General features: G+C 42.5%; 1 protein-coding gene across 1 annotated transcript in view; it reads left to right on the forward strand.

Moving 5' to 3' along the window:
• The window catches only part of LOC121676961 (ankyrin repeat domain-containing protein 26-like), an 89827-nt gene that overhangs the window by 33725 nt on the left and 35321 nt on the right, over positions 1 to 20781 (forward strand). Inside the window, 3 exon segments of the mRNA XM_042054068.1 lie at positions 2594 to 2758; positions 2986 to 3019; positions 4337 to 4409. Of these exon segments, the coding sequence (XP_041910002.1) occupies positions 2594 to 2758; positions 2986 to 3019; positions 4337 to 4409 (272 nt within the window).

Raw genomic sequence — 20781 nt, forward strand, 5'->3', positions numbered from 1 at the left:
TTGCTGGACATTCTGGCTGTTATGAATAGAGCAGCAATGACCGTGAGTAGGGTAGCGTCTCCGTGGTAGGATGTAAGTCCTGTGGATATATGCCCAAAGTGATGTAACTGGGTCTTGAGGCAGGCTGATTTTCAGCCTTTTGAGGAATGACCACACTGAATTCCTTGGTTGCTGTACAAGCTGGCACTCTGGCCAGCAGCAGGAAAGTGTTCCTCTTTCTCCACATCCTCACCAACATCTGCTATCGTTTGTTTTGTTAATCTTGGGTATTATGACTTGCGTATGATGAAATCTTAAAATAGTTTTAATTTGTGTTTTGAAATGTTTCTCAGTCATTTTGTGTTTCATCTTTTGAGAACTCCTTTTAGTTCTGTGCCCATTTTTTAACTGAGTGTTTGTTTTCTTTATATTCAGGTTTTTTTTAGATCTTTATATATTCTAGATACTAATCCTCTATCAGATGTATAATTGGAAAAGTTTTTGTCCACTCTATGAGTATATGAATATTTTAAAAGCAAAATTTTGCACAAGCTATTTCTCTCTTCTTTCATGTTAAATGTTTTATTTTGCTTTTCCTTCTCCATTTTTGTCTGTGGGGGAAGGGTTGTACATGCATATGTATGCATGTTTTGTACTTGTAGCACATGTGTGTGGTGATGCTTTCTCTCACAAGTGTCTGTGCTTGAGTATGGAAGCCAGAAATTGGTGTCAGGAATCATTTGCATTTGGTAAACAATTTTTAGGCAGATCTCTCAGTCAAACCCAGAGCTCATGGATATGCCAGATGTGGCTAGTCTAGTTTTCCAGACATCGTTCTCCAGGGCTTCCCTGCCTCCACCTCCAGCAGCTGGAATTACAGGCAGTCCTCAATGCCCACCCGGAATTACATGTTCTAGGGATCTGAGCTGCAGTCCTCACACGTTGTGGCAAGAGCTTGAACCTCTGAGCCACTCCCCAATTCCTCTTTCATGTAATTTTTAAACAACACTTGAATTAATCACATTTTTAAATAATAAAACCAAAATTGTGGCCCCAGTCTAGTTATTTCTCCCATGTCCAAGGGCCATTGCTCATAGGCAGGGAGGTCGGGCACTCAGTGAAGTATTCAAGGTTAGCATGGCATTCATTTCCGGTTACTTTCTTTTGTTCCACAAGTTTCCAGAAAATCAGTAACTGACAGTTTGCTTTTTTTCTTCCTTTTTCTTTTTTTCAAGTGTTCATAATTCTTTTTATCAGTTTTCTTTTTTTTCTTTTTTATTTATTCATATATTACATCCCAACTACAGTTTCCCCTCCCTCCTCTCCTCCCAGTCTCTTCCCCCACCTCCCTTCTTCCCCAGATCCACTCCTTCCCCATTTCTCTTTGGAAAAGAGCTGGCCTCCCAGAAATGTCAACCAAACATGGCATAATAAGTTACAATAAGACTAGGCACATCCTCTCATATTAAGGTTGGATGAGGTAATCCAGTAGGAAGAAAGGGTCTCAAAAGCAGGGGAAAGAGTCAGAGACAGCACCCACTCCCACTATTAGGAGTCCCATGAGAACACCAAGCTGCATGACCATAACATATATGCAGAGTACCTAGCGCAGACCCATTCAGGTTCTGTAAGTTTTGCTTTAGTCTCTGTGACCCCCTATGAGCCCTGGTTAGTTGATTCTGTGGGCCATTTCTTTGTGGTGGCTTGACCCTTCCGGCTCCTTCTTCCCCCTCTTCCTCAGATTTCCCCAAGCTCTGCCTAAAGTTTGGCTGTGGGTCTCTACATCTGTGCCCATCAGTTGCTGGGTAAAGCCTCTGATGACAATTGGGCTGGGCTCCATCATAGAAGAATATCATTACGAATCATTTCATTGACATTTTTTTTAATGCCAGTCATGTTTGGTTCTCTCCTTGGTCTCTGGGCTATCCATCCAGACCCCTGGACCTCCAGGCAAAGTCAGACATGGGCTCCTTCTTATAGCATAGGCCTAAGTTGAACCAGTAATTAACTAGCCACTCCCACAATTGCTGTGCCACCTTTACCCCCAGCACATCTTGTAGGCAGGATAGATTGTAGATCAAAGATTTTGTGACTAGGTTGACGTTCCAGTCCCTCCACTGGAAGCCTTACCTGGTTACAGAAGATGGTCAACTCAGGTTCCATATCCCCATTACTAGGAGACTTCACTAGGGTCAGCCTCATAGATTCCAGGGAATTTCCATTGTACTAGGTTTCTACGTGGCCCCTAAAATGCCCCCAATTCCAAACTGAGAGATCTACCCGTTCTTATCTTGGCATTTCCATTCTATTTAAGAAGTGCTTTTCTCGTCTTCCTGCTGGGCTCTTCTGTAGTCTGTGTCCCCTGGAAACCCTTCCTTGCTCTCAGACCAAGGTTTTCCTGGGCCAGCTCTCACATATAGCTCTGTATCAGGCCTGGCTGGCGTCTGTCTTTAAGCAAGGAGGATCTGTTTCCTCATCTTCAGCTGCTACTTTATAACTTCTTTCAATTAGTAAGTAAAGTAGGATGAGAAGCGTTGGATTTTATGGCATCGTTTTCATAATTTCAGTCCACAGAACTATTAGAATGTATTATCTTTTATGATTTTTTAATTAGTGGTTCTGCCTTGAATATAAAAGAAGAAAAGAAAAGAGAGCATGAAAACTGGTCATCAGGAGACTTTGTGACTGAATTGACGGCTGGGGCGTCTGAGTTGGCGGCTCATCTCCTGAGAGTGAAGGATACTTGCAGTTTAAATGACAGCAGCCCTGATAAAGGAAGGTAAAAACTGTAAATTCCCCAGGAAGTTAGGGGGGTAGCAGCATTGTTTTATTTTCTGGAAATAGAGCAAGTTGATTTTCTGTTTATACTCAGGTGCCTTAAAGAAAATGACTATAAACAACCTGTAACTTCATGATGAGAAGAAATTAATGACAATTGCAGAGACTTTATACAAAAAAGACTTTTTGTATTTTGTCTGAAAGGATTCTATGTTCTTTTTTCTTCAGGTCTGCAAATCAAAAATCAAAGGAAAAGCACAAGGTACTATAGAACTCAAACCCAGATTTTGGTAGTGGGAGCAGAGCACACCCACACAGCCCTAGGCAGCCCTCTACAATGGGCAGCAGCCTACGTCATCCCATCCTCCTGGGAGAAGCCACAGCTTCTGTCCACCAGCATCACCGTCGCCTGGCAACCACCCAATGACACCCTCAGCACTGCCCACCTCAAACCAGGCCCGTGGGCATTCTGCAGGAATGTGGCCTGGGTGGCTTCCCAGAGGCAATGCCCAGTTGTACAGACAAGAAGGACATAGCAAGGAAGACTTAGGAAACAACACGTTGTGTAAGACAAGAATATGGTTTCACCAAGACTCCTCTTGGTGACACCCAGGGAGATGTGTTCCGAGCACTGGGAAGAATCAGCCCGGGAAGGCGCTTTGCTCTGTAGGAGAAAAGGGTCTGGAGGGAGCAAATTTTCCGGTTCAGGTGGAGATCCGACTGAGGAGAGTAGAAATGCCACAGACCTCAACCGTTGCAGAGGTTCAGGCCCCAGGACAGGTCCACATTCGACCGGCAGACTCCAACAGTGCAAATGGAAAGAGAGTGCAAACTGCTAAAGCCTGGCTGAGCAACGCCAGCAAAGGTTCCAGCCTCCCTGCATACAGTACCCTGTGGGTGCAGTCAGTGATAACAGCCAGGTGCACAGAGTGAGAGCCACCATGTCCCTGCAGGGGTCTCCATTAGCTGAAGACAGCAGAGAGGAGACCTAGAGAAAGGATGACAGAACTCAAGGAGATGAAACCCAAGGACAGCAGCCACCTCGAAGCGGGTCCCACTGTCACTTCAGTAACCAATTTAGGTTCCAGAAATCCACAGACTACATAATGGAAAAGAGAAGAAACAGCAGTGGGGCCGAGTGAATGCTGCTTGGCCACGTCTGCTAGCACAGGGGTTAGTCACCCTTCACGCAGGAAGAGGTCAGATTCCAGCGTACAGACAAACAAGATCCCACCTGATGACCTTGAGAGACTAGTTCCTTACTCATTTATCTGCTAGCTAGATCCATGCGGTATCTCTGCCATACATGGTTCTCAATCTGTAGTCACAGGCATACATTTAGTTCAAACACTCAGACACAAAAAATTAAAATGAAGGAGGAAAAGGGTTAGAACCTTCTGTTTATGTGAAGACATTTGCTTAGAAAGAGAGATTAGAACCAGAGGCCAGTGATAAAACTACCCTTTGACAAAAATCAGTCCTTTTCAGAAGTGTCCACATTCCTGCTTAGCTAGTCTTTTTGGTTGTGTGTGTCATCACTGTCTGAGGAAACTGTGATCTAGTGTAGCTTGTTCTACAGGTCAGAAGAGAAACGGATGCTGTGGAAGACGCTGATGACCTCACTCAGCCATCTGAGTTGTCCTCAGAGGACGGTAAGTTGCCAAGGCCGGTAAGTTATCAGGGTACTGGGCTACTGTCCCAAATAATTTTTCCTTTTATTGAAAATATCTTTTTCCTCACATAATGTATCCTGGTTACACTTTCCCCTCCTTCTCCTCCTCCTAGCTCTTCCCACTTCCGACCCCATCCCAATGCACTCCTTTTCTGACTTTTATTAGAAAACAAACAGGCTCCTAAGGGATAACAATAAAATAAAAATACGTGTTTCAGGATCTCTCACTCTATGCACTTTGTCTGTAAGTCTCTATGTTTGTTCCTATCTGCTGCAGGAGGAAGCTTCTCTAATGATGGCTGAGCCAGAAGAAAAACAAAATATCATTAAGAGTCATTATAATGTTACACTTTTTGTTTGTTTATTTGTTTGTTTTTAGAACGGTATTATTTGGTTTTGCCCTAGATCCCTGGGCTATCTAGTCTCAGGTTCTTACTCACCCAAGCAATATCAAGTATGGGTTCCTACTCATGGAGTAGGCCTTAAGTCAAATCATATATTGGTTTGGTAATCACACAAGCTTTGTGCCTCCATTGCCCGAGTGTATCTTGCAGGCAGGACACCACCATAGACCAATTGTTTATGCCTGGGTTAGTGTTTACATTTCTTCTCTTGTAGCCTGCAGTGTTTACATTCTTCTTTGATAGCCTTCATTGCTACGTTCCTGTACCAATGATGCTAGAACAGAAGGGTGAAGGCGCTATAGAGGCACCAGCTCCACATCTCCAAGTTCAATGAGTTGTGTAGATGTTGTCTTCAGCATCGGAGCCTTACTTTCAGTCTGTGGAGAGAAACCTATAGTCTTGGCAACGGCCTGGATGTTTAGGGATTCTCATGGGACCCCTATGACCAACAGCTCAATTAGATGTAACTCAAGCCTGGTACTAACAGCTTCATTTGATGACAAGAGATGTCCAGTTGGGGCTCTGTCTCCTCTATCATTTGGTGATTTCATTTAGATCTCCTTCATATATGCGTATACTTAGGAAGCTTCTACTGTGTTGGGTTACATTTAGGTGTCTCTCCCTGTATCCCTCCCTCGTCCTCCTTTTCCCTTCCCCTCTCCACTTGATCCTCTCGTTCCAGTTCCTCACCTTCAACCAGAATTCATCCATAACTATCTATTCTACTTCCCTTTCCAAGAGAGACCTGTTTGTCCCATACCAGTACCAAACTCTATAGCTATGTTCTGCAGTTCTAGACTGCAGCTTGGTTATTATTAACTTGATATCTGGTGGAATGCTATCATATTTGTCTTTCTGGGTCTGGATTACTTTACTCAGGATAAATTTTTCAAGTTCCATCCATTTACCTGAGAATTTCTTGGTTTTATTTTTTAATAGCTGAGTAATACTCCATTGTGTTAAATGTACCACATTTTCTTTATTTGTTCTTCTATTGGCGGGTCATCTAGGTAGTTTCCAATTTATTGCTCTTACAAACAAAGCTGCTATGAACATAGTTGAGTTATTACCTCTGTGTTAAGATGAAGCAACCTATGGGTATATGCCCAAGAATAGCATAGCTAGATCTTGAGGTAGATCAATTCTCATCTTCCTGAGGAAGCACCACATTGATTTCCACAGTGGCTGTACAAGTCTGTACTCACACCAACAATGGATGAGTGTTTCCCTTACTCCACATCCTTACCAGTATGAGCTGTCACTTGTTATTGATCTTAGCCATTCTAAGTGGTGTAAAATGAAATCTCAAAGTAATTTTGAGTTACATTTCTGATGGATAAGAATATTGAACATTTCTTTAAGTGTTTCTCAACCATGCAAGTTTCCTCTATTGAGATTATTCTGTTTAGATGTGTACCCCATATTTTAATTGGGTGTTTTTCTTTATATCTAGATTTTTTTTAATTCTTCATATATTTTGGATATTTGCCCTCTATCATATGTGTAGTTGGCAAAAAAAGAATCTTTTCCCATTCTGAAGGCTGCGACTTTGTATGAATGGCAGTGTCTTTTTCTTATTTCATGGGGCCCCATTTGCCAATTGTTGATCTTAGTGCTTGTGTTAATGGTATTATGTTCAGAATGTCTTTTCCTGTGAGTTCAAGGCTATTGCCCCACTTTCATATCTATCAGACTTAGTGTATCTGGTTCTATGTTGAGGTCTGTGATCCATCACTTGGAGTTAAGTTTTGTGACAGGGTGATTAAGTATGGATCTATCTGGGCTTCTTCTACATTCAGCTGTCCAGTTTGTTCAGGACTACTTGTTGAAGATGCCATCTTCTTTCCACTGCTGTGGTTTCTGGATTTTTTATCAAAAATCAAGTGTACTTAGTGTGTCTAGGGGTCTTCAATTCAATTCTATTGATCAACAGAACATATCTTTGATTTTTTTGTACCAAATGTGGTATTTATTACTAAAGCTCTGTAGTACAACTTGAGATTGGAAGTGGTGATATTTCCAACATTTCTTTTATTGTTCAGGATTGTTTTAGCTATCCTGAGTTTTTGTGGTTCCATATTAAGCTAAAATTTTTCCTTTCAATATTTGTGAAGAGTTGTGTTGGAATTTGATGGGAATTTCATTGAGTTGGAGAATGGTTTTGGTTGAATGGCTTCTTTTTCCTGTATTAATTCTTCTGATCTGTGAGCATGAGAGATCTTTTATCTTCTGATATCTTCTTTAATTTCTTTCCTCAAAAAACTTGAAGTTTTTGTCATACAAGCCTTTCACTTGCTTGGTTGAGTTACCACATGATATTTTATATTTTTTGAGGCTATTGGGAAAGGTGTTGTTTCCTTAACTTTTTTTTGCAAACCATTTGTAAATTGTATATAGGATGGTGTCCTTAATTAGATTTTCTTTGTGTTGTAACAAAGCACCGTGACAGAAAGGCAAGTTGGGGAGGAAAGGGTTTATTTTTATTTGGCTTACACTTCAAGTCATCTTCCTTCCAGAGATGCAGGAATGATTCAACATATGTAAATCAATAAATGTGATCTGCCATATAAACAAATTGAAAAAAAGAAAACCACACAAGCCCATACGGGCCAGGGAGTGGTGGCACACACCTTTAATCCCAGGATCTGGGAGACAGAGGCAGACAAATCTCTATTAGTCCAAGGCCACTGTATAGCCAACTAGTGTGGCTGCTTTGCCCTCTTGATGGAGGAGTGTCTATGTGTTACTTTCATTATTAATAAGAAAACTGCCTTGACCCTTTAAGAGAACAGAAAATTAGGTAGGCGGAGTAGACAGAACAGAATGCTGGGTAGCAGGAGGGGGGGGAGATGCTTCAGGCAGTCGCTATAATGCAGCCGCCATGCTTCTCTCCAAGATGGATGCAGGTTAAGATCTCTCCTGGTAAGGCACCCCTCGTGTGCTATATAAATTACTAAATATGGGTTAAAGCAAGATATGAGAATTAACCAATAAAGGCTGAAACTATGGGCCAGGCAGTGTTGTAAAAGAATACAGTTTTCCGTGTAATTATTTTGGATAAAGCTAGCCGGTGGCTGGGTGGCGGGACGCAGACCGCCGCTTCCATTCTACAGATTGGTTGCTCCAACGTGTTGACTAAATCCACTTAAAACCTGAGTTGTCTTTAAATAAAGGAGAGAGAGAGTTTAACACAGCTTTTTGCTGTTTGCTGGACGTGCTGTAGAGAGATTTCCTGTTTCGGCAAAAGCGGCAGAGAAAAAGCTGAGTCATTTTAAAACGCAGCTTCCTGGTGCTGTGCCGCCAGTGCAAACTCTGGCTATAAAGCATTTCAGTGGCTTTTATGGACTGGATGTTTGTTTGCCCGCTCAGGATCAGAAGGAGAGTGCTCTGAGACCAGGCCAATGGCTCCCTGCTCCCTGCCTGCACCTGGGCAGATGGCGGAATCAGGCTTAGGCGAGCGGGAGAACATGGCGCCATAGAGAAAGATGTTTCCAGGCTGCGCGGTGCTCTGTGTGTCAGATTTGGCTGTAACTTGGATGAAAAGAGTTTCTGTGCTGCACGCTCAGTCTCAGAATTAAAGTGCTGACTGCAGCTCCTACCTGGCGGCCCCAGAGCTACTAGAAAATGGTACATCCTCCATTTTGAAATTGGAGAGAGGTGGAGCCAACATCCAGAACAGCTCGCAGCTCTGCAGCCAAGAGCTGCAACTGATTCAGTCACAAGTGGCTCTGCTATGTTGGAATGGGCGTGGCAAACTCACAGTACCAGTTTTTGACCTAGGAATGTCACAGCTTAGATTCTTAAGTGCTTAGTGATTTAAAACTGCAAAACAAAAGTGCTACTGGATAGTAAAAAAATTACAGGCCAGAGGATCCATCATTCTTTGGGGTGAGTGAGGAGTGAGTGCCCGAACCGCAGCAGCTGCCCGGAGAGGGACCACAGACACTCCACAACTCCCCCTGCCACCAGCACACTTCTGCTCTTCCTGCAGGGTTATTCTCCCCGGATACCGCCTCTCTCTCCCTGTCCCTTCCCAGCTTGCACCCAGAATCCTCCCCCCTCCCCTGCCTCATCCTCCCATCTTTGGGGCCACAAAATCCCACAGCTCAGCCTGTTTGGGCTCTGGGGACCTGGAATTGAGTGCACCCAGGCCGGTGGGAGGTCCCCTCCTTCATTTGACTGCCTGGGGCAAGGTAGGCCTTTGTCTGAGAGCTGCTTGGCCTGCAAGGGGACCTGACAGTCTGCCAAAGGATCCATCATTCTTTGGGGGGTCAGACTCTGGCCTCCAGGCAGGTCTGAGGATTCCTGCGGAGGGGTGCAGGCTCCTTCAGATTGTGCTGCCAGGTTCGCTGTGTGGTATTCCATCCCGCCCTGCCCCCACCTTGGCCCTTTTGTCTGGGCTGCGACCCTGGGCTGCCTGGAATCCCTGATCCTGTGCACTGACATTCCATCTGAACTGGTGAGTGAATGCGGACCCTGGGGCAACCTGCCCTGGAAGAGAGCACAGACCCCCTACCCCCACTTCCCTCTGCAGGCTTGTGTCTGTTTCTCCCGTCCCTGTGTCTCCCAAGCTTTCCCTAGTGTCCTCGGTGTCTGCTCCTGTTCTAAGGCCATCCACCCAAAGGGGTCAGACTCTGGCCTCCAGGCAGGTCTGAGGATTCCTGCGGAGGGGTGCGGGCTCCTTCAGATTGTGCTGCCAGGTTCGCTGTGTGGTATTCCACCAGTTCAGTTCTACCTGAACTGGTGTCCTGCTCCTGTTCTAAGGCCATCCACCCAGAGGAATCAGACTCTGGCCTCCAGGCAGGTCTGGGGGATTCTGCAAGGGAGTGCGGGCTTCTTCAGATTGTGACGCAAGGAATAGGTCCTCCTCTGACACAGGGGAGATCCAACCAGTTCAGTCACAGCAAAGATTGGTCTAGGACACCAAACGCCTCCGGGCTCCTTTTGAAGGAAGAGATGGGCAGGCGCCAATGCAGGAGCTCCTCCAACAACATGAAAGGCAACATGACATCACCACAATCAAGACATTCCCGAACATAACAAGAATTGAACACCCTACCCCAGAAGATATAGAAGAATCCGACCTTAAACAGTACTTTATGAAAATAATAGAGGACCTTAAGCAGGAGGTAAAAAATGCCATAAAGAAATGGAGTTGACAAACAAAAAGGTAGACGAAATAAATAAATCTCTCAAAGATACCCACGAAAAACAAGAAAAACAAGAAAAGCAATCAAACAGATAGGGAAACAGTACAAGACCTGATAAATGAAATGGAGGTATTGAAGAAAACACAATCTGAGGGACGACTGGAAATGGAAACTCTGAGTAAACCGAACAGAAACTTCAGAGACAAGTATTTTCCAACCGAATACAAGAGGATGGAAGAAAGAATCTCGGACTCTGAAGATACTATAGAGGAAATAAACTCACAGATTTAAAGAACTAAACCAACTCTAACAAAATTCTTAACACCAAAACATTCAGGAAATCTGGGACACCATGAAAGACCAAACCTAGAATAATTGGGGTAGAAGAAGGAGAAGAATTACAACTCAAAGCGCCCAGAAAACATATTCAACAAAATTATAGAAGAAAACTTCCCCAACCTAAAGAAGGAGGTTCCTATGAAGGTACAAGAAGCCTACAGAACCCAAATAGACTGGATCAAAAGAAAGCATCCCCACTGCCATATAATAATCAAACACAAAACATACAGAATAAAGAACAGATATTAAGAGCTGCAAGGGAAAAAGGTCAAATAAACATATAAGGGAAACCTATCAGAATTACACCTGATTTCTCAATGGAAACCATGAAAGCCAGAAGAGCTTGGATAGATGTGCTACAGACACTAAGGGAACATGGAGTGCAAGCCTAGACTACTATACCCAGCAAAGTTTGCATTCACCATTGATGGAGAAACAAGATATTCCAGGGACAAAAACAGATTTAACAATACGCAGCCACAAATCCAGCCTTGCAGAAAGTAATAGAAGGAAAATCACAAACCAAGGAGTCCGCAACGCCCACAATAACTCAGGCATCTAGCGACCCTTCACCAGCACAACTAGAAGAAGGGAAACACACAAACTCTACTACTAAAAATGACTGAAGTGAACAACCACTGGTCATTAATACATTACTTAATATCCAATAGACTCAATCACCTATAAAAGGCACAGGCAAGAGACTGGATACGAAACAGAATCCAACATTTTGCTGTTTACAAGAAACACACCTCAACCACAAAGACAGACACCTACTCAGAGTAAAGGGTTGGGAAAAGGTTTATCAAGCAAATGGCCCTAAGAAACAAGCGGGTGTGGCCATACTAATTTCCAACAAAGTTGACTTCAAACTAAATATCAATCAGAAGAGATGGAAAGGACACTTTGTACTCATAACAGGAAAAATCCATCAGAATGAAGTCTCAATCCTGAATATCTATGCCCCTAATATAAAAGCTCCCACTTATGTAAAAGAAACACTTCTAGAACTCAAGGCAGCCCATCAAACCACACACACTATAGTTGGAGACTTCAACACTTCCTCTCTCACCAATGGACAGGTCAATCAGACAGAAACCTAACAGAGAATTGAAAGACTTAATGGAGGTAATGAACCAAATGGACTTACAGACATCTATAGAACATTCCACCCAAATAGGAAAGAATATACCTTCTTCTCTGCGGCTCATGGAACCTTTTCGAAAATTGACCATATACTTGGGTAACAAAGCAAACTTCCACAGTTACAAAAAAATATTAGTAACCACCTGTGTCTTATCGGATCACCATGGATTAAATTAGAATTCAACAACAAGGCTACCCCCAGAAAGCCCACAAACTCATGGAAACTGAACGTCACTACTGACCCACACCTGGTCAAGGAAGAAATAAAGAAAGAAATTAAAGTCTTTCTTGAATTTAATGAAAACAAAGGCACAACATACTCAAACCTATGGGACACAATGAAAGCAGTGCTAAGAGGAAAGTTATAGCACTAAGTGCCCACTTAAAGAAAACGAGAAAGCACTCATTGGTGACTTAACAGCACACCTGAAAGCTCTAGAAAAAAAAGAAGCCAGACTCACCTAGGAGAAGTAGAAGACTGGAAATAATCAAACTGAGGCAGAAATCACAAATAGAAACACAGAAAACAATCCAAAGAATCAATGAAACAAGAAGCTGGTTCTTGGAAAAATCAACAAGATTGACAAACCCTTAGCCAAACTAATCAAACGGCAGAGGGAGAACCTGCAAATTAATAAGATCAGAAATGAAAAGGGGGACATAACCACAGACACAGAGGAAATTCAGGAGATCATTAGATCTTACTACAAAGCCTGTATTGCCACAAAATTGGAAAAGTAAAAGAAATGGACAGTTTTTTAGATAAATACCATATACCAAAGTTAAACCAGGACCAGGTAAATGCTCTAAATCGTCCTGTTAGTCGCGAAGAATTAGAAACTGTTATCAGAAACCTCCCTACCAAAAGAGCCCAGGACCAGATGGTTTCAATGCGGAATTCTACCAGAACTTCCAAGAAGACCTAATACCTATACTCCTTAAGGTATTTCATAATATAGAACAACACAAGAGTCACTGCCAAATTCCTTCTATGAAGCTACAGTACCCTGGTACCTAAACCACACAAAGATACAACCAAGAAAGAGAATTACAGGCCAATCTCACTCATGAACAATTGACGCAAAAATTCTCCATAAAATACTGGCAACCGATCCAAGAACACATTAGAAAAATTATCCATTACGATCAAGTAGGCTTCATCCCAGAGGATGCAGGGCTGGTTCAACATACGAAAAGCTATCAATGTAATCCATCATATAAATAAACTGAAAGAAAAAAACCATATGGTCATCTCATTAGATGCTGAAAAAAAGCATTTGACAAAATCAGCACCCTTTTATGATAAAGGTCTTGGAGAGATTAGGGATACAAGGGTCATTCCTAAATATAATAAAAGCTATTTACAGCAAGCCGACAGCTAACATCAAATTAAATGGAGAGAAACTCAAGGGCTATCCCACTAAATTCAGGAACAAGACAAGGCTGTCCACTCTCTCCTTATCTCTTCAATATAGTGCTTGAAGTTCTAGCAATAGCAATAAGACAACATAAGGGAATCAAGGGGATTCAATTTGGAAAGGAAGAAGTTAAACTTTCATTATTTGCAGATGATATGATAGTATACATAAGCGACCCCAAAACTCCACCAAAGAAACTCCTACAGCTGATAACTCCTTCAGTAAACGTGGCAGGTTACAGATCAACTCCAAAAAATCAGTTGCCCTCCTATACACCAAAGGATAAGGAAGCAGAGAGGGAAATCAGAGAAGCCATCACCTTTCACAATAGCACAAATAGCATAAGATATCTGGGAGTATCTCTAACCAAGGAAGTGAAGGATTTATTTGACAAGAACTTTAAGTCTTTGAAGAAGAATTGAAGAGGATACCAGAAAATGGAAGGATCTCCCCTGCTCGTGGATTGGGAGGATCAACATAGTAAAAATGGCAATTCTACCAAAAGCAATCTATAGATTCAAGCAATCCCAATCAAGGTCCCATAAAATTCTTCACAGAGATTGAGAGGACAATAATCAACTTTATATGGAAAAACAAGAACCCAGATACCCAAAAAATCTATACAATAAAGGTTCTTCTGGAGGCATTACCATCCCTGACTTCAACACTCTATTACAAAGCTACAGTATTGAAAACAGCTTGGTATTGGCATAAAAACAGAGAAGTTGACCAATGGAATCGTATAGAAGACCCGGATCTTAAACCACAAACCTATGAACAACTGATTTTTGATAAAGGAGCCAAAAGTACACAATGGAAGAAAGAGGGCATCTTCAACAAATGTGCTGGCATAACTGGATGTCAACCTGTAGAAGATGAAAGTAGATCCCATATATATCACCATGCACAAAACTCAAGTCCAAATGGATTAAAGACCCTCAATATTAATTTGAACACATTGAGCTTGATAGAGGAGAAAGTGGGAAGTACTATACAACAAATGGGCACAGGGAACCGTTTTCCTACGCATAACCCCATGGCTGCACAGACTTTAAGGGGCAACATTGAATAAATGGGACCTCCTGAAGTTGAGCAGCTTCTGTAAAGCAAGGACATTGTCACTAAGACACAAAGGCCAGCCTACTGACTGGGAAACAGATCTTCACCAACCCTGCAACTGACAAAGGTCTGATCTCTAAATCTATAAGGAACTCAAGAGACTAGACGGGTAAAATGCCAATAACCCATTAAAAAATGGGGCGCTGAACCTGAACAGAGAATCTCAACAGAAGAAGTTCGAATGGCCAAAGGACACTTAAGGTCATGCTCAACCTCCCTAGCTATCAGGGAAATGCAAATCAAAACAACTCTGAGATATCATCTTACACCTGTCAGATTGGCTAAAATCCAAAACACCAATAATAACCTTTGCTGGAGAGGTTGTGGGGTAAGGGGTACACTCATCCATTGCTGGTGGGGAATGCAACTTGTGCAACCACTTTGGAAAACAGTGTGGCGGTTTCTCAGGAAATTCGGGATCAACCTACCCCAGGACCCCAGCAATTCCACTATTGGGAATCTACCCAAGAGATGCCCAATTCATACAACAAAAGCATATGCTCATCTATGTCATAGCAGCATTATTTGTAATAGCCAGATCCTGGAAACAACCTAGATGCCCTTCAGTGGAAGAATGGATGAAGAAACTGTGGAATATACATGCTAGAATACTACTCAGCGGTAAAAAACAAGGACATCTTGAATTTTGCAGGCAAATGGATGGAAATAGAAACACTATTCTGAGTGAGGTAACCCAGACCCAAAAAGATGAACATGGGATGGTACTCACTCATAATCGGTTTCTAGCCATAATTAAAGAACATCGAGCCTATAAATTTGGGATCCTTGCGAAGATAATAAGAAGGTGAACTCCCAAAAAAAGATATAGTAATCCTCCTGGATATTGGAAGTAGACACGATCGCCAGGCAAAATTGGGGAACTTGAGGGTTGGGCAAGACTGGGCCAAGGGAAGATGGGGAGAGAAGAAAACTGTGAAGGGGAGAATGGGGGGAGCTCGGAGGAATGGGGTGCTTGGGATATAGGAAGGGTGGATACTGGAGCAGGGAAGCATATATCTTAATTTAAGGAGCTACCTGAGGGTTGTCAAGAGACTTGACCCTAGAGGGGTTCCCAGGTTTTCAGGGAGACGCCCCCCAGTTAGTCCTTGCGGCAGCTGAGGCGAGGGAGCCTGAAAGGCCAGTTCCTATAGCCATACTGATGAATTTCTTGCATATCACCATAGAACCTCCACCTGACGATAGATGAAGAAAAATGACAGAAGCCCCACATTGGAGCACCAGACTGAGCTCCCAAGGTCCTGATGAGGAACAGAAGGAGAGGAGAACATGAGAAAGAAAGTCAGGACCGTTGAGGGAACCTCCATCTGGCGACAGATGAAGAAAATGACTGAGCCCCACATTGGAGCACTGGACTTGAGCTCCCAGGTCCTGATGAGGAGCAGAAGGAGCGAAGAACATGAGGGAGAAAGTCAGGAACGAGAGGGGTGCATTCACTCATGGAGACGGTGGGACAGAACTAATGGAGATCACCAACCCCAGTTGGAATGGGACTGATGGATCATGCGACCAAACCCGTCTCTCTGAATGTGGCCAACAGCGGGGGCTGACTGAGAAGCAAAGGACAATGGCTCTGGGCTCTGATTCTTCTGCATGGACGGGCTCTGTGGGAGCCTTCTCAGCTTGGTCGATCACCTTCCTGGACCTGGGGGGAGTTGGGAGGACCTTGGTCTTAGCATAGAGTGGGGAACCCTGATGGCTCCTTGGCCTTGAGAGGGAGGGATGGGAGGTATGCGTGGAGGGGAGGGGAGGGAAGGGGGAAAAGGAGGGGAGGGAAGGGGGAGGAGGAGGGGAGGAGATGGAAATTTTTAAATATAAAAAATAAAAAAAAAAACTTGAAAAAAAAAAAGAAAAAAAAAAAAAAGAAAGAAATTAAAGTCTTTCTTGAATTTAATGAAAACAAAGACACAACATACTCAAACCTATGGGACACAATGAAAGCAGTGCTAAGAGGAAAGTTCATAGCACTAAGTGCCCACTTAAAGAAAACGGAGAAAGCACTCATTGGTGACTTAACAGCACACCTGAAAGCTCTGGAAAAAAAAGAAGCAGACTCACCTAGGAGAAGTAGAAGACTGGAAATAATCAAACTGAGGGCAGAAATCAACAAAATAGAAACACAGAAAACAATCCAAAGAATCAATGAAACAAGAAGCTGGTTCTTGGAGAAAATCAACAAGATTGACAAACCCTTAGCCAAACTAATCAAACGGCAGAGGGAGAACACGCAAATTATTAAGATCAGAAATGAAAAGGGGGACATAACCACAGACACAGAGGAAATTCAGAGAATCATTAGATCTTACTACAAAAGCCTGTATGCCACAAAATTGGAAAATGTAAAAGAAATGGACAGTTTTTTAGATAAATACCATATACCAAAGTTAAACCAGGACCAGGTAAATGCTCTAAATCGTCCTGTTAGTCGCGAAGAATTAGAAACTGTTATCAGAAACCTCCCTACCAAAAAGAGCCCAGGACCAGATGGTTTCAATGCGGAATTCTACCAGAACTTCCAAGAAGACCTAATACCTATACTCCTTAAGGTATTTCATAATATAGAAACACAAGAGTCACTGCCAAATTCCTTCTATGAAGCTACAGTTACCCTGATACCTAAACCACACAAAGACTCAACCAAGAAAGAGAATTACAGGCCAATCTCACTCGTGAACATTGACGCAAAAATTCTCAATAAAATACTGGCAAACCGAATCCAAGAACACATTAGAAAAATTATCCATTACGATCAAGTAGGCTTCATCCCAGAGATGCAGGGCTGGTTCAACATACGAAAATCTATCAATGTAATCCATTATATAAATAAACTGAAGGAAAAAAACCATATGGTCATCTCATTAGATGCTGAAAAAGCATTTGACAAAATTCAGCACCCTTTTATGATAAAAGTTTTGGAGAGATTAGGGATACAAGGGTCATTCCTAAATATAATAAAAGCTATTTACAGCAAGCCGACAGCTAACATCAAATTAAACGGAGAGAAACTCAAGGCTATCCCACTAAATTCAGGAACACGACAAGGCTGTCCACTCTCTCCTTATCTCTTCAATATAGTGCTTGAAGTTCTAGCAATAGCAATAAGACAACATAAGGGAATCAAGGGGATTCAATTTGGAAAGGAAGAAGTTAAACTTTCATTATTTGCAGATGATATGATAGTGTACATAAGCGACCCCAAAAACTCCACCAAAGAACTCCTACAGCTGATAAACTCCTTCAGTAACGTGGCAGGTTACAAGATCAACTCCAAAAAATCAGTCGCCCTCCTATACACAAAGGATAAGGAAGCAGAGAGGGAAATCAGAGAAGTATCACCTTTCACAATAGCCACAAATAGCATAAGATATCTGGGAGTATCTCTAACCAAGGAAGTGAAGGATTTATTTGACAAGAACTTTAAGTCTTTGAAGAAAGAAATTGAAGAGGATACCAGAAAATGGAAGGATCTCCCCTGCTCGTGGATTGGGAGGATCAACATAGTAAAAATGGCAATTCTACCAAAAGCAATCTATAGATTCAATGCAATCCCAATCAAGGTCCCATTAAAATTCTTCACAGAGATTGAGAGGACAATAATCAACTTTATATGGAAAAAAAGAAACCCAGGATAGCCAAAAAAATCTTATACAATAAAGGTTCTTCTGGAGGCATTACCATCCCTGACTTCAAACTCTATTACAAAGCTACAGTATTGAAAACAGCTTGGTATTGGCATAAAAACAGAGAAGTTGACCAATGGAATCGTATAGAAGACCCGGATCTTAAACCACAAACCTATGAACACCTGATTTTTGATAAAGGACCCAAAAGTACACAATGGAAGAAAGAGGGCATCTTCAACAAATGGTGCTGGCATAACTGGATGTCAACCTGTAGAAGAATGAAAGTAGATCCATATCTATCACCATGCACAAAACTCAAGTCCAAATGGATTAAAGACCTCAATATTAATCTGAACACATTGAGCTTGATAGAGGAGAAAGTGGGAAATACTCTACAACAAATGGGCACAGGGAACCGTTTCCTGCGCATAACCCCAGCTGCACAGACATTAAGGGCAACATTGAATAAATGGGACCTCCTGAAGTTGAGCAGCTTCTGTAAAGCAAAGGACATTGTCACTAAGACACAAAGGCAGCCTACTGACTGGGGAAAGATCTTCACCAACCCTGCAACTGACAAAGGTCTGATCTCTAAAATATATAAGGAACTCAAGAGACTAGACGGTAAAATGCCAATTAACCCAATTAAAAATTGGGGCGCTGAACTGAACAGAGAATTCTCAACAGAAGAAGTTCGAATGGCCAAAAGACACTTAAGGTCATGCTCAACCTCCCTAGCTATCAGGGAAATGCAAATCAAAACAACTTTGAGATATCATCTTACACCTGTCAGATTGGCTAAAATCCAAAACACCAATAATAACCTTTGCTGGAGAGGTTGTGGGGTAAGGGGTACACTCATCCATTGCTGGTGGGAATGCACACTTGTGCAACCACTTTGGAAAGCAGTGTGGTGGTTTCTCAGGAAATTCGGGATCAACCTACCCCAGGACCCAGCAATTCCACTATTGGGAATCTACCCAAGAGATGCCCAATCATACAACAAAAGCATATGCTCATCTATGTTCATAGCAGCATTATTTGTAATAGCCAGATCCTGGAAACAACCTAGATGCCCTTCAGTGGAAGAATGGATGAAGAAACTGTGGAATATATACATGCTAGACTACTACTCAGCGGTAAAAAACAATGACATCTTGAATTTTGCAGGCAAATGGATGGAAATAGAAAACACTATTCTGAGTGAGGTAACCCAGACCCAAAAAGATGAACATGGGATGTACTCACTCATAATCGGTTTCTAGCCATAATTAAAGGACATCGAGCCTATAAATTTGGGATCCTTGAGAAGATAATAAGAAGGTGAACTCCCAAAAAAAGATATAGTAATCCTCCTGGATATTGGAAGTAGACACGATCGCCAGGCAAAATTGGGAACTTGAGGGTTGGGCAAGACTGGGCCAAGGGAAGATGGGGAGAGAAAAATGTGAAGGGGAGAACGGGGGGAGCTCGGAGGAATGGGGTGCTTGGGATATAGGAAGGGTGGATATGGGAGCAGGGAAGCATATATCTTAATTTAAGGAGCTACCTGAGGGTTGTCAAGAGACTTGACCCTAGAGGGGTTCCCAGGTTTCCAGGGAGACGCCCCCAGTTAGTTCCTTGGGCAGCTGAGGAGAGGGAGCCTGAAAAGGCCATTTCCTATAGCCATACTGATGAATTTCTTGCATATCACCATAGAACCTCCACCTGACGATAGATGAAGAAAATGACAGAGCCCCACATTGGAGCACCGGACTGAGCTCCCAAGGTCCTGATGAGGAGCAGAAGGAGGGAGAACATGAGAAAGAAAGTCAGGACCGTGAGGGAACCTCCAGCTGGCGAGCAGAAGGAGCGAGTACATGAGGGAGAAAGTCAGGAACGTGAGGGGTGCGTTCACTCATGGAGACGGTGGGACAGAACTAAAGGGAGATCACCAACTCCAGTTGGAATGGGACTGATGGATCATGCGACCAAATCCGTCTCTCTGAATGTGGCCAACAGTGGGGGCTGACTGAGAAGCAAAGGACAATGGCGCTGGGCTCTGATTCTTCTGCATGTACGGGCTCTATGGGAGCCTTCTCAGCTTGGTTGATCACCTTCCTGGACCTGGGGGGAGTTGGGAGGACCTTGGACTTAGCATAGAGTGGGGAACCCTGATGGCTCCTTGGCCTTGAGAGGGAGGGAGGGGAGGTATGGGTGGAGGGAAGGGGAGGGAAGGGGGAAAAGGAGGGGAGGGAAGGGGGAGGAGGAGGGGAGGGAGGGGGTAGGAGGAGGGAAGGAGATGGAAATTTTTAAATACAAAAAAAATAAACCATGAGAAAAAAAATTACAGATTCACAATAGGACAGATTCAGACAGAAAAGACTTTTAAATGAGTCACAATGTTGGATAAATGTACGTAGGCTTGAGAGCGAAAGAGAAGAAAAAATATAGAAAATAAAGTTAATGCCTTTAAAAAAAGGGTAAAGCCTTTAAAGAGACAGAATAAAGTAAGTGATAGAGTAAAAATAAGCCACGTAAAAATGGAAAATTCACAGAGAGTCTAGATGATGTATTTTATTGTGTTTTCTTTGAAATTTTTGACTGTAAAGGAGCTAAGTACAGAGAGACATTTCATTATATGGGCTGCCAAGCTAGACCAGAATGGACATCTTAATGGTATGATTTCAGAATTTGGATCTAAGAACATGATGCTTTGGAAAAGAGGGTCTTCTTTTGTTTTCACAGAGATTGAGACTCTGTGGATTGCTTCTATCCCAATATGGTATGATAGACCACGCCCTCCTGAAAGGTTGCTGTGAACATCTTCAAAAATTACTTCACTCAACTGACAACTGAGAGGAACCTAGCACACAAGTTACACCATGAAAAACCTAAATAACAGCACCCCCATTCAGCAGGAAGCAGTTTGGAGAGAAATAACTGCACCCATTTTCCCAAATATTGTTTATAAATGTTCTTTTACATTTAAAGGGGAGATGATATAGAGATGAATAATTTGCAATGGTATGGATTTTAAGGTCAAATTTGTTATATGTATATGTATTTCTGATCTTGATTAAGATATTGTAATTGTGTAATTCATTTAAAAAAGTAATGTATAATTAGGAAATATAGGTTGTTAATGGATAATCA

Source organism: Arvicola amphibius, chromosome 1 (assembly GCF_903992535.2).
Source record: "Arvicola amphibius chromosome 1, mArvAmp1.2, whole genome shotgun sequence".
NCBI lineage: Eukaryota > Metazoa > Chordata > Mammalia > Rodentia > Cricetidae > Arvicola > Arvicola amphibius.